Source organism: Pinus tabuliformis, chromosome 1_2, assembly GCF_031772625.1.
Source record: "Pinus tabuliformis cultivar Carrire ecotype Pingquan chromosome 1_2, CPIR1, whole genome shotgun sequence".
In the NCBI taxonomy this organism is placed as follows: domain Eukaryota; kingdom Viridiplantae; phylum Streptophyta; class Pinopsida; order Pinales; family Pinaceae; genus Pinus; species Pinus tabuliformis.
In genome coordinates this window covers 331,999,985-332,014,738 of record NC_142298.1, presented here as the reverse complement: position 1 = coordinate 332,014,738, position 14,754 = coordinate 331,999,985, and the positions used below count along the sequence as shown (strand labels likewise).

At 41.0% G+C, this 14,754-nt stretch overlaps 1 protein-coding gene across 1 annotated transcript; it reads right to left on the bottom strand.

Moving 5' to 3' along the window:
- Positions 1-8,815: 8,815 nt before the first annotated feature.
- Positions 8,816-13,048, bottom strand: LOC149205710 (uncharacterized). The gene has a single exon (XM_089397486.1). The coding sequence runs from the start codon at positions 13,046-13,048 to the stop codon at positions 8,816-8,818; it is 4,233 nt and encodes a 1,410-aa protein (XP_089253612.1).
- Between the last annotated feature and the right edge of the window lie 1,706 nt (positions 13,049-14,754).

The window sequence follows — 14,754 nt, the reverse complement described above, 5'->3', positions numbered from 1 at the left end:
CTTCTTGATGATGATGACAATTTAATATGATTGCTTCCTTGATGATGTCTTCCATCTCTAAAGATGACAATACTTCTTTTCTAGATGGTATGCTTGAGATGTGATCCTTTCTTCAAAGAGATGGATATCACCTTAATTTATTTAATGATGATGGCAATGCTTCTTATTTTTTTTTTTGGATTTAGAAATGTAGAATAGAGAGACGTCAAAATTATTCAAATGTGTAGTCCTTCTTTCTTTGAGTGAAGGTAGAGTCCTTGGGGTCTTCTTCTCATTGTGATGATGTGATCCTTGAGATGAGTAATCCTCCTTGGTCCTTGTTAGTCCTCATTAATGATTTCCTTGTACTCGACCCATACGTATTATTCGTCAATGACGTGATCTTCGAGCTGCCTCTTCTTCTTGATGTAGTCACCTTAGCTCTAATACCATGTTGAGAAATCTAGGGGCAACTGAATTAGGTGATTTATCTTACATTGATAACTGCATGCCATGTATGTTTTACTTAAGTTGATTAGATTCTTCTTTCTCTTGATTATTATTTTGTTTGCCATCATCAAACAACTACCAAAAAATGAAAATCAATGAGACAAGAGGACACAAAATATAGGTTGCAATCCAAGGCCAAAACCTCTCCTCTTAAGGGGAAAACCCAAAAGACATTAGGGGAATTTTGAGGTCTAAAATGGGCCTCCTAAGAAAAATGTACAACAAAAATAAAATTTATAAGAACCAATAGGAAATTCAAGATGATGATGTCAACCATGGGGGATGGGTCACAATTTTTGAAGTAAAAAAGTAACAATAATAATAAAATAATAAAACTACCTTTTCAACTTATCTCAATAAGGTTTAACTCAAATTTCGAGTGGGAGTACTCGTTGGATGAAAAATTTAATTCCTCATCCAACGAGTACCCATGTTGCATACTTTCGATGGACCCTACTACACAAAAAATGTGAAATACGTGAAACAACGTGATTGCAATCACTTTTTTTTATGTATTTCTATTTTTTCATCTGGTAGGGTCCATTGAAACTATGCAACATGGACACTCCTTGGATGAGGAATCAAATTTTGCATCTAACAAGTGTTGTCTCTTGAAATTTGAGTAAATCGATAAGGAGATATGTTGAAAATGGGAGTTGAAAAAATAGTTTTTTCCTTTTTCCCTCTAACATTTGATGATGTAACCTAATATTATTTTATTATTTCCACTATTGTTTTATAATTTCCTTTGGAGGCCCATTTTAGACCTCAAAACTCCCCTAATTATTATTCTCTTTTTATAAAATGTTCAAATGATGAATTCCAAGAACTAAGACCCCAGTCAAAGACCCCTATAATACCAAGTCACACTTCTCCTTCTTGATGAAATTTTATTTCTAGATACTTTGACCCGACAACTTTAAGTAGTTTCCACTGAGCAACTTCTAGAAAATTCGATCCCCAACAAATTCTAGCAAATTCAATCTTCCAAAATTTTTGACCGAGCAACAACTTTGAATTCCCCAACAACTTCTTTTGCAACTTTGACTTCCCCAATAGTCTCTTCCGAAACTTCAACTTCCCCAAAAATTTCTACGATTTCAGTCTAGCATCTACATTAGAAACCCTAAAATGAGAGACAGAGAGGTCCAAAACTTCGATCTTGCTTCTGTTCTTCTTTTATTTGAAATTCATCCTTTTTCCTTGTCTTCCAACTTCTTTCTTGAGGGGATCAAGCTTCTTTCTTGAATGAATGAATGTCTCTAAATCAATTCGAGGTTCCCTTATGTATAGGCTTCTTAGGAGGTCAAATTCTTTCCCATGAGGCTAACTTGATCCTTCTTATAGGTCGACTTGTTTGAGAAGGTCTTGGAGGGTCTTTTGAACACTTTTGACTTTACAAAAAATTCTTTACAAGATACAACATTCCCAAAGGGGTATTACAAGTATGACAATGACTCCTTTGACTTCATAGCTCTATGACAAACCTAGAATCACACAATGGGTGCTTGACCTATAAATAAACTTATCTTGAGCATGAAACCCATGCATCAAGAATGACAATCATAAATTTATTTTCACTCTAATATCAAATATATAAAATCATGATTACAATAGAAATTACGAAGACTGAACCTAACTATGCATTTCAACAAAGAATAATTGAAAGCTTTCCCTAGAGGGGAAGTGATGAAAATCCCAAATCCCTTACTTGACCTTGAATAGGCCCCATTGAAATTCATATGCCACACTTCATAATTCTTTTCTTGTTTAACTTCATCTTTGACAAGTGCTAAAAGTTTTATAAAATAACATAGCTTTGAAGATCCTCTATTTCATAAATCAATTCATTCTCCAATTTCTTGGGATTTTGAAGATGATATTTTTTTTCCAACTCTCTGTCGGATCTATAAAAATTGCTATCAATGGTTGGGATGGTAGCATATGGTAGATAAATTTCGATACTAACTAAACTGGAAGGCCATTTCCTAGAGAAAATCATACCCATGCATTTGGCACATTGATGACTACAATGTGCATTAAAATTGAAATATCTACTTATGTTGCAAGGTGCACTTGAACGCCCTTTACTAATCCATATAGTTTGATTTTATTTCAATCCATGGAGCAAATGTTATGGTAAGTTCTTGATATATTTAAATTCAATTTTACCATGACATTCTTAGTCAGGACATTTGACGAGGCACCTATTTCTAACGCATAGTTATGTAGAGGATAATCATTCACAAGAAAAGATATAAAGAAAGGTTGATGCTTTTCATTCTTCTTATCTTGATCCATTCTTTGGAAAATTACAGGTGCATCTTCATTTGTCTCCTCTGAAAAAATTCCATTACTTTTTCCTTGAGGACCCTCTATGGATTTTATCAACTTTTGTTTCTCGGAGGGTCTCTTGAGTAGTTCTATGACTGGGACTATTACTTTAGCATTATTTATCCAACCACCCAAATTAATGCTTTAGTCTACGATTGGAGGAGTGAAAGTTTTGGTAGTATTTAGATGACATTTATTTTTATTCATATTCCCTTTTCTCTAAATAGTCACTCCCTTATGCCTTTCCATCTGAAGAATTTGTTTAGGTGCGGGTTTCTAACCTTAAATTATAGTTACATTGTTATAAGCAACAATCAGATTATTTGTACTTTGCATCCACTCCATAATTTCTATTGAATCATCCATAAAAATTGTATTCATTCTACTCACCATATTTATCTATTAGGGATACTCATTAATGTCACTTTTTCCTCCAGGCTCGTCATCAACGATTTGTTAGAAAATAAGATAAGAAGATTCTTCATGAAATTTATTGCAAGATCTGCAAAAGGGAGCTTGGTGCTCTACGATTTTTTTCATCTCCATCTAGTTAGGTGGCCTCTAACCTTGGGGAGGTCCTCTGTTTTGTCACCTATCACCTTTTTTGAGATGGAATTTATTTTCTTGTGATATTTCGATGGAAATTAATATATTATGCATGCCATTCATCTGACTAGCATTGTTGGCTTCCATTTCCTTAATTATTTGAATCAATTGTTTTAAAGGGTCACTATACAATTCTTTATTGTATGAAGTGATAAATTTATTCTTAGGCTCCTAATGAGGCTTGCATGCTTTTATCAATTTTGACATCCATTGTTTGGGAAACCATAAGGCTTGTCGATTCCCTATCTCTTAGCTAATATATTATGTCACCATTGAAGTCCATAATATAATAAATGAGAATATAGGTGTTAAGAGGCTTAATGTCTATGTGAAGAATTTTGATTAAAGCATTGAATCTTTTATTACATTCCTCCATTGTCTCATTTTCATTATTTTTTATTGTGCTAAGTGAAGCCAACAAGTGTCAGTGCTCTTTATGATCCCGCCATCTCTCACTGAAGGCATCTCTAATTTATTTGATAATTTTGAAGTTATTGTCATCATGTTCTATGGACCAATCTAAAGCATATTTCTCTAGAGACAGGAAAACCAACTTCATGTTCACATCCTTTTGGTTATGCACATTATGCAACTTACTAACATAGAGGCTAAAATTTACTAGATGAGGTTTGACACTAATTCTATTATTCCCCAGAAAAGATGGTAATTTCTCTCTAGGCATCATCACGTGGAGCATGAGGATAACCATTAATAGCATACAATTAAATAGGGTCATAACTAGCATTTGCACCTAATGTTTCAAAGGAAATGCTGTAAGGCATAGTGTGTCGAAGAATACTGAAATGTGAACAGGCTTTTGTGGGTTTTTTTGAAAGCAAGGGTCGATGATTTCGAGTTTAAATTTGAGGAAGCCATGCCGAAAACCATTGAAATAGAATGAAAGTAGCCATAAATATGCATTGAACTTGTTTAGAGACATTTGCTTGTAGCTGGTAAAAAATTGTGGAGTCAAAGGTGAAGATGAATGAATGAATCCATGCGAATAACAACCGGGTATCCATATTGATTTGGACAGGGTTATTTAAGAAATCATTATTCAAACGGGAAATCAATTAATATGAAGATATATTGAAAACATGTATTATATTCATTAAAATCAATTGATTTTGTGAACAAAATATGTTAAAACCCATTGACAATGAATTGGTTGTGAGGACATAAACTATCAAAATGGTATTGGTCTTGAAACATCCCTTTTTAAGTTTGAAATGGAAAACACAAATAGTTGTGATGACATAAACCATAAAGATGGTATTTGATGTTGAAACATCCTTTTTTAAGTGTGAAATGGAAAATACAAATAGTGTATTGTAGCATCTTTTTTTAAGTTTGAAATGGAAAACACAAATAGTTCTGAGGACAGAAACCATCAAAATGGTATTTGATCTTGAAACATCATTTTTTAAGTTTGAAATGGAAAATACAAATAGTGAATTGTAACCGAAGAGGTTTGAGAAGGAATATAATATTCTAAAGAACATTGTGCTTCTCATTCCATATTTGAAGTCGTATGAAAACATGCTGGAGGCATCGAAGACCTGAAGAAGCAGTAACGGACCTGCAAAATGTATATTTTGTTAGAACTAGTAATATGTAAATCAGCTACGGAAATTTATTAGCAATACTTTGTAGGTGAGGTGTGTTAAAATGAATCTGGAATGAATGGAAATGAAGTTACCTTTGCTATGGGGATTTATATATTGTTAGTGGAAGATGCATGGTGAATAATGGCATATTGAACACCATTGGAGGTTAATGCATAGTTGGAGATGCATATATTTTGCTAGGCATTCTACCTGTAGTTGCCTAGGTATGCTATTTTTTGAGTCCATGTGTCCTGTTGCAAAAGAAAGAAAATGTTAGAATGAGATGTATAGATAATATAAAGACATTCTAATATTTGCTTAATTATTAATATTGATTAAAGTTGGTTGTTGTTGAAAGATATGAAAAGTATGTTATGAAATAGAATGAGGTAAATAAATGGAGGAAACCTTTTGGTGATGTTAAAGTATGGGTTGGAGCAGATTATCTGGAGGCGGCACTGAACGGAGAGTTTCTTCTACGTGTTTTCTGTGAGCAATGTTTTTTTTGTCTTTCATTTTACTGTAACGATCAAAACTGAATGTGGGGCTAATCCGGAGATCTTGTAGAGAAGGCACTCTTGAAATAGCTGTGAATGTGAGACCTTAACATTATGTTTTTCCAATGTCAATTGTTGCTTTTGGAAGTGTCATACCTTGAGATTTATGTATGGTTAAAGCCCAAGCCATCTTCAGTGGAATTTGTGCACGTCCATTTCTTTTTACTACTGGAATAGGCAAGTGAGTGGGGTTTCTCTCATCCCAAGGAGGCCCAATGTATTTGGGAAAATCTACGACAACAAATGTTGGAATTTGTGGTGGTGCAGTTGATTCTTTGTAAAAGATGGTCACAATTTCTCCGAGGGAACCATTAACAAGTCCGGCTGAAACCCAAAGGTTGGAAGTCAACATAACTTTTTCGCCATTGCATAGTAATACAATTCGCTCAAGTTGCTCGTCTTCTGAGGAAATGCTGGAATATGTGTTGTCATCTTCAGCAATGGATCTTGCGATAGGAGTGTTTAGAGATTTCATCATTTGCTTATTATGGACCATTGTTTGAGCATTTGTTGGAAATAGATGCATGGAATCATGGAATGAACATATTTCTTCTTCCGATAAAAAGGAATCTGTGCGCAACATGAGTATGTTGTAGTTGTCGATTGATGGATTTTCATCTCGAATGTTCTGGAGAATGTTCCTGAAAGTAACTTGTGCGATGTTGTCACCTTGTTGACGAAATATTGTGTCTAATGTGATGACTGTGTTGAAGGTGTTCCACGGTGCACTTCCGTGGCTCGTCCCTGCATATAGAGGTATGTCTTTGAAGGGTGGTAGTTGACCGAGATCACCAACCAATATAATGGAACAGCCACTGAAAGGAGTGTTTCTTTAGTCGGGAAATGCCTCTCGAAGACATTCATCAATATGGCTGAGAGGCTTTGGCCCAATGAAGCTCATTTCATCGATTAGTATGTATCCTATATGCTTGAGTTCTCCTTGGAATTTTGCAAGAGCATTACCTTGTAAGGGCATAAGATCCTTTATAGGAAGGTGCAGAGTGGAATGGATTGTCGCCGCTTGTATGTTGAAGGTAGCAACCCCTGTAGGGACGAGGAGCATGATCGGTGAAGGTTTTGGGCTTGCAAGGCTTATGAGAATATCTTTGATGCAATTAATAAGGAGGGATTCTCCTATACTGGTAGTGCCTCGTATTATCATTCTGAGAGTGGGTAAATAATCCTTCCTAGCAAAATGATTAGAAATAATATTTAGAGCTTTTCTTTGCATTGGAGATAATGTAGTAAGGGTCGCCAGGATATGTTGATGTGTTTGAAGAATGCGGTGGATGGAGCGGCTATTCTCAATGAATTGTATGGCATTATTTTGTAGATCCAATGGGATAGTGGTATGATTCCAGTTATGGGTGTCACCAAAGCCACGAAGACCAAGAATGTCAAGGTCATTTATGAAAAGCTCATTTGTAGGGTGTAATTGGGAAAGTAATTCCCATTCATTTATTTCCATGGTGTCTGGAGGATTGGTTTCATGAATAGTTGAGGTATCATTTGTGAAAGATTCAATATTAGATAGTGTGCGGTGTTGATGCCAAGGTTTGTAGAATGGACGAAATGTTTGCCAATTTGTGATGAATTCTATAGCAGAATCTCCTATATCTTGTACGATATGGCCAAAAGGTTTGTATAGCATAAGTTCAACCCTGCAAAAGTCAGCGTAGCAAGGTTTTGTTGTGGATGGTATGGAGGAGTAACGTGGTATGACCCAAAAAATTGCTTTTGTAGGTCGTTGTTTCCATTTGTTTGTTTTGCGACCAGGATCATGTGACCAGGATCTTGCCAATTCTATTAGTGATGTGGATTCTAGGGTAGAAGGGCGCTGGATATATGTATCTATGATGTGTGGGGATGTAGTGGAGGGGGTGTTCATTTGTGGAAGGTGCATAATAATTTTTTGGTTTACATTTAAAGAAATGAATGGTCGACTACATAATGTTAATGGTAATTGTTGCAGCATATGGCAGGTTTCTTGTGCTCCAATGTCACGATCAACAAGGGTTTCTGCAAGAAATTTTCAAAATGCGGATGTTGCTGGGTCAGCAATGGGTGAAGCCAGGACAATTCTACGTAGCATGTGGTGGAAGCTTTCGGATTTTTTTTCTGCTTTGGATGAATATTTGGCGATATATTTTTGTACTGCGTGTATGGAGAGTACTGGTTGGTAGTCAACATTTGCACGCCAAATAGATAGGATGGCAGGGTTATGGCTATTGAGATGATCGTCATTGCGAGCAGGGGTGTATGTTTTCTGGCCATTGGAATCAATGAATAAGGCCGATTTTGGATGTAATTCCCATGGTGCTTTATAACGACATTGGAGTGAGGATCCATTTTTTCTTAAGCATGTGCTTTCTGAGAGTTTTTGTGATGTTCAACACAATTGATGAGCTATTCATAGTCACTGAAAGGAGTGGTTCTGAAGATTTGCGGTGTGGACAATAGACAAGGGTCTTCGGGATTTGTGCAAGCAATTAGCTGGCTTGAAGTCAAAGGAGGATGAGGGTTCCAAGCGGAAATATATTTGTCGAAGAATTGCCTTGTAATATCAACTGCTTCTATGTCTTCCCAGTTGCTTCTCTCGCTCGTTCCTCAGCCTTGCCCGTCTGGTCCTCGGAGGGCAATTCGCTGCTGCTCGACCCGGCATTGTCCTCCTCTGCAACTCTGAGGAAGAGGACTGAAATGTGGGCGCTGAGGCTTCCCAAATTGAACACTGCGGTGCCAAACGCTGGAAGCTCTGGCTGTCCTTCACTTGGGTTGCTCGTATCTAGGAATTGAGATGCTTGCAGGTGGGGAGTTCCAGCCCGTCTATAACAGTAGCAGCAGCAACAGTGGTGGTGGGCATCCACTGCTGGTGGGCGAGAGGAGCTTCCACGCCCAGATCCGCGCCTACACGGTTGTCGTTCTCTTGTTCTAGCCATGTTGGCAATGGGACTAGCTGCTCGAAACAGAGCTTCCAATGCAAAGTTCCAATTCTTAGCACCTGCAGATAGTGCCTTGCTATCTCTCCCTTGCGTTGCAGATAATTCAGAGTCCGCAGCGTCTACCGGAAGGCGGAGAATGTCCCGGCACATCTGCGCAGCGAGCTTGTCTTGCTGAGAATGGTGTAACTCCACCCTTTCACCCATCTTAAGTTCATCAGCTGGCCCTTGAACCATGAGCGCCATGAATGCGCCCTGCCCTCACAGCCTACCTCCATTAATGCCACTAAGGCTGTTGAACAGGAGCCCCTTCATTTATGCCTGTGGTGACGTCCCTTATGTTCCTCCACGAGCTGGCTCGTGGCAACACTTGCTGGCCATGTGGCCTTGCGTTCATGCTTGTGCGAACACCCGCATCCGGGTGGCTTGCATCTTTTTGGATGAGGCAATTGAATTCCTGTGCTTGTTGGTTGTTTTGAATGATATCCATGGATCCTGAGCTGATTACCTGATCATTTTCAACCCCTACATTGGCCAATAGATCCGCAATATTGTTGCCTTCTCTTCTTATGTGATTGAAAGAGATGGCTCTGTTATTTCTGAGATATTGCTCCATGATGTTTAGCCTAGTTTCCAGTCTCCAGCATGGGGCGATTTTCCTGGCTTGGGATCCATTCTGTAAGTGTGTGGCGATGTTCATGAGTAGCTGGGAATCCCCTTCCACAATCAGGGGTTGGAGATTGAGCTGTTCCGCTTGTAGGAGACCTTGCCAGAGGCCTTCTAGTTCGGCAGAATTGTTAGTATCCCATCCCATATTTCCAAAGTAGAATTGCAGGGGAGTGCCAGCATGGTTCCTCAGAATTCCTCTGAATCCAGCAGCTCCAGGATTGCCCTTGGAAGCCCCATCGAAGTTGAGTTTGAAAGAACTGATGGGGGGAGGTTTCCAGCAGCTGTCATCTGTGCTGTTGTTATTGGAAGATTGCTGCTTGTAGTCTTCTTGTGGCAGTTGCAGCTGCCAATTGTTGAGTATGTTTCTCTCATTGTCTGTTGAGGGGTGATCTTCCTTCGACCAAGTTCTGAGCATCATGGTTTCATGAAGATTTCCTTGAAGTCTGTGCCAAATTTCCTCAATGTGGGAGCTTGTGTTTTTGAAGATGCGCTTATTTCGTTCCTTCCAGATGTTCCATAAGATTAGGCCCGGGATGATTCTCCATAGGTGGTTGAGGATTTCACAGTTGTAGGGGCTTTTTGGCCATTGCCTGAGGTTGCTGATGATGTCGTCGTCTGCTCTGCATCTTTTCTGGCATCTGAAGCTCACCTTTTCCCAAATCTGGTTGGCTAGGGGACAGGTAGCTAGAAGGTGCTGGAGGGTTTCTTCGTTTTGAAAGCAGTTATGACATATAGAAGGGCCTTGAAAGCCTCTTCTCCTGAGTCTATCCCAAGTGAGGATTTTTTTATGCCCTACGAGCCAGAGAAAGTAGGAAATTTTGGGCCAAGCTCCGAGATCCCATAGATTACTCCATAAGGAATCGGTCGAAGGAGGAAAATTGCTAACCAGCTTGTAGGCTTCGGCTGTTGTGTAAGTCCCCTTGGGTAGATACCCCCATCTTAAAATGTCATGGCCTTCATGGTACCGAATTCTTCGCTTTCTTAATTCTTCCCCTAGGTCTTCCATCTCCTTGCTGGTGGCATTGGTGAGAATGTGATTACTGTGTTTCCATTTCCTGTATCCTTGCTCCCCTTCCTGTGTCCAGAAAAGATGGACTTTATCCCTTAGCTGTTCCTGTCTGTTTGGTATTAGAGTTGGAGGAAGAGCACTAGTTAGCCTGGGCAATTGATTCCAGGCGTCAGACCAAAATCTTGCTAGTTTTCCATTCCTTATCTCCCAAAAGCTGTGCTGTTGGATTAAGTGATAGTGCTGCTTGGCGGCATTCCAGATTAAAGACCCCTTCTCAGTGGGCGTGAACCTAATGAGTTCTTCTGGAGGTCTGTGGTTAGCATACTTGGCTGTCCAGATTTTGACCCAAGGTTTTTCAGGGCTTGTGATCCATTGCCACCAGATCTTGGCATTCATGATTGCGTTACTGTGCTCTGGATCTTGAAGTCCAATGCCTCCCTTGCCTTTTGGCATGCATACCGTGGACCACTTAACCAGAGCCCATTTGCGATTTGTAGCTGAGCTGCCCCAGAGAAAATCGCGTTGTAGGTTTCTGATTCTCTTTATAACCCATTTAGGTGCTGCAAGAACTGAAAAAAGATAGAGAGGCATGGATTGAAGGACTGATTTGATGAGCACTACCCAACTGGCAAGGTTAAGAGATCTGAAAGTCCAGAGGTTGAGGCGGGACTCAAGCTTTTCGAGGAGGGCGCTCCAAGCGAGTAGTTTTAAGGTAGAAGCAGTAAGGGGAGCGCCTAGATATTTGGAGGGCAGCGTGGCTGCAGGGATGCCCAGAATGCGAGTGATAGCAGATTTGACCTGAGGTGGGGTATGGAAGAAAAAAATCTGCGACTTGGAGGTGTTGACATGTGTTCCAGAAGCTTCAGCGAAGTCGTTGAGGAGGGATTTGAATTGAGATGCTTCCTGGGCAGAGGGATAACCATAAAGCATAGTATCATCAACAAATTGTTGATGAGAGGTGGCAGGGGTGTGGTGAACCGAGATGCCCTTAAGCTGATGGGAGTGGAGGGCATGTTTAATGTGTCTACCAAGACCCTCCGCCATCAGAACAAAGAGGAAGGGGGATAAGGGGTCACCTTGCCTAATACCACGAGAGGGCTTGAAAGGGCGAGAGGGGATGCCATTTATCAGGATGGAGAAGTGAGTGGAGGTGATTAGGTTCATAATCCAGCGAATCCACATGGAATCAAATCCAAAAGCTTTTAACATATGCTGAATGTAAGACCAACTGAGCTTATCGAAGGCTTTAGAGAGATCCAGTTTGATAATCATACCTGCCTGCTTAGAGTGCTTGAGAGAATGGATAATCTCATGCATGAGGAGGATGCCATCCATTATTTGTCGCCCTTCCACGTACCCTGACTGTTCCGGAGATATAAGCAGAGGTAAGAGGGGCTTCAATCTGTTGGCTATGACTTTTGTTATGACTTTGTAGATGACATTGCAGAGGGAAATCGGCCTGAACTTGTCAGGCGTGATGGAGTTCTCCTCTTTGGGGATGAGAGTGATAAAAGTGGAGTTGAGGGAGGGGAGGAGCCAGCGCATGGTCCTGGATTCCTCAACAATCTGCCACACCTCCAATTTTATCAAGTCCCAAAAGGCATGGAAGAATGTGGTAGTGAATCCATCAGGGCCTGGGGCCTTACCTTCTTTGAGCTGGGCCATTGCGTCATCTACCTCCTGAGGAAGAATGGGACTCATTAGAAGCTTGTTATGATCCTCTGATATAATTTTTGGCACATTTCTGATTATTTTTTCAATAGTCGGTTGCCTATCATTTGCTGGTTCCTGATGGACAAGTTGGAAATGGTCCAGGAGTGCTTCTTCAATTTCTGCATGCGATTCGACTCTTTCCCCAGTCGGTTTTTGGATGAAGGGGATGGAGTTGTGCATCCTTCTCTGCACCGTAGTTCTGTGGAAAAATTTGGTATTTCGTTCCCCCTCCTTCAGCCACCTGACCCTTGATTTTTGCCTCGAGTAAATTTCCTCCTGCTTCCTTCTTTCTTCAATCTGACTGTTAATAAGTCGCTCTTGGTTCAGGGTGGTCTCTGTGTGTCCCTCTGTAATTACTTTTTGTTGGAGATTTACCAACTCTTGATGCAGATCTTGTTGCGCCTTAAATATGTTTCCAAAGGTCTCCCTGTTCCATTTTTTTAGCTGATTTTTTAGGTGCCTTAGCTTTTGTTGGAATTGATACATCCGCGCACCTTCCGGAGGGAGGAAAGAGGCCCAGGTCGTTTTGACGAAATCCTTGAATGCAGGGTGAGACAGCCAGAAACTTTCGAATCGGAAGGGTCTTTTTGTCTGATCCCCGGGTCTCCTCCATTGAAGAGCTATAGGCCAGTGATCCGACCCCGAATGAGCTAGAATTTCCGTTGAGAGGTCTCCGCCAAGGTGCACCGAGTTGTCAGAGATTAGAAATCGGTCCAATTTGGAGGCGATTTGGGAGTTTCCAGCTCTACGATTGCTCCAGGTGAAGGTGCCATTGCAAAATTGCATGTCGATGAGGGAAGTTGCTTGGATAAAGTCTTTGAAGCGTGCAGCGTCCGGCTCCAATCTGTATCTTCCGCTGATCTTTTCCTCGCTATTGGTGATCATATTAAAGTCCCCTGCCATTATCCATAGTGGGTGACTTCTGTTATTGCTAAGGACTTCAATAGTGTCAAGGAGCCTGATTTTGCTGCCTGAGTCTTGCGGAAAATAGACATTAGTTAGGTTGCCATGAATGTTAGTTCCCAGGATGTGGAAGACTGCTTGAATAAGGTGGTGAGAGGCATGAAAATCCGTGAGAGTTACCGCCTGAGAGTTCCATGCTATAGCTAGCCCTCCTGAGGCTCCCATGGCGTCTACAGCAACCGAACGACAGCCTGGCCAAGCCTTGGAAAGTATATCTTCTAGGGTAGAACTATTACATTTTGTTTCCTGGAGAAAGCACATCTGTGGCTTTTCCATTTTTATCATGTTCTTTAACATTCTTAGTTTTCCGGGGCTGTTAAGCCCTCTTAGATTCCAGGATACGAGCTTCATGGATCAACTATTATTGGAGGGCCTGTAGTACTTCGTTAACTTTGCATATCTGCCTGAATCAACCAGGATTTTCCCTACTTCGATAGTTCGCTGGAGATTTGTCTTCCGTCCTCTCTTTTTGGAGTCTTTTGGGCGCAGGTGGCTGTCCCAATGACTGCCTGGTTGTATCCCAAGTTGGTGTTGATGATAGGCTCTTGAGATAACCATTTCGAGCTTATCAAGTTGAAGCTCTGAGATGGATTCATATGCCCTTTTTTTGCATGCAGCTTCTAGCTCCAGAATGTCTAAACCGTTGAGATCTATGCTCTCCGGCTTTTCGTCCATTTGCCACACTTGTTCACTTTCTTCCTTGTTGATTTCTGGGTCTTGGTAAACATCCTCCTTTCCATCAACTTCCATGTTCTTGTTAGATTGCTCGGGATCTTTGCTGAGGGTGGAAGGGGAGGCGATGGGGGCAGAGGATTTGGAAGAAGGATCGATGGAGAACGGGTGGGAAGGAGAAGGGGGGCGCGAGGGGATGGGATCAAAGGTGAGTGGTTGATCTTCAGAGGTTTGGGCAAGTACATCAAAGCTGTTCTTGGATGCAACATTGGAGGGCTTGTTTGGCTGGGGTTTTGGTCCATTTTGGGGCTTCTTATGCGAGCGTTTTCTATTTGTGACCTTGGTGAAACCATCCTGGGTTTGGTTCTCAGAGGGAGCAGGGGTACTATCTTTGACATTGAGAGGGCAGTCCCTGAAGAGATGTCCCAGAGCATGGCATCTTCTGCATCTAAAGGGAACGTGCTCATAATCAAGAGGCTGGGTCCATTCTTCATCTCTGTGGGAAAGAGTGATTGACTCTGGCAGAGCTTCATTCAGGCGGATAAAAACACAGATTCGTGCGTAGGATATATACTTACGTGTTTTAGTTTCTTCGGCTGTCCTGATGTATTCTCCCACTCCATTTCCAATACCCTTGAGTATTCTTTCGTCCCAATATTCATCTGGAAGGGAATAAAGTCTGATCCAGACTGGGGCCCAAGTGAGGTCTTCTTTGTCTGGGTTGAATCTTGGAATCCATTCCCTCAGATAGAGTCCTGCTGCATTGAAAAAGTATGGCCCTCCTTCCATGACTCTGTATTTGTCCTCTAGACAGACAAAGATTGCGGTGAAGAAGCCCTTTGGCCCTAGCTAAAGGGTAACATCTCCTTTGGGTCTCCATTTCACCGCTATCCAACCGTATAAAGCACGTTCAGTCGGCCAGAAGCCAATGAACTTCCCAATGAGGGCGTGTTCAGTCATGTATTCTATTCTTTCATCTATGATTTCTCCAGGTAGCTCGATTCTCGGCCTTTCTTTGGCGACAGGTCGGCATGTAGAAGAGAAGACTTTTTGTGTTTGATCTGGGCTTTCATGTCCTTTGGCTTGCGACCGTCCTTGTTTGTCTGGTGATTCTTCTCGTTGTCCTCCTTGTACTGCTGTTTCCCTTTCTTCAATATTTCCTGATTTACTGAACCAAAAATGACTATAGTTTCAGGTGG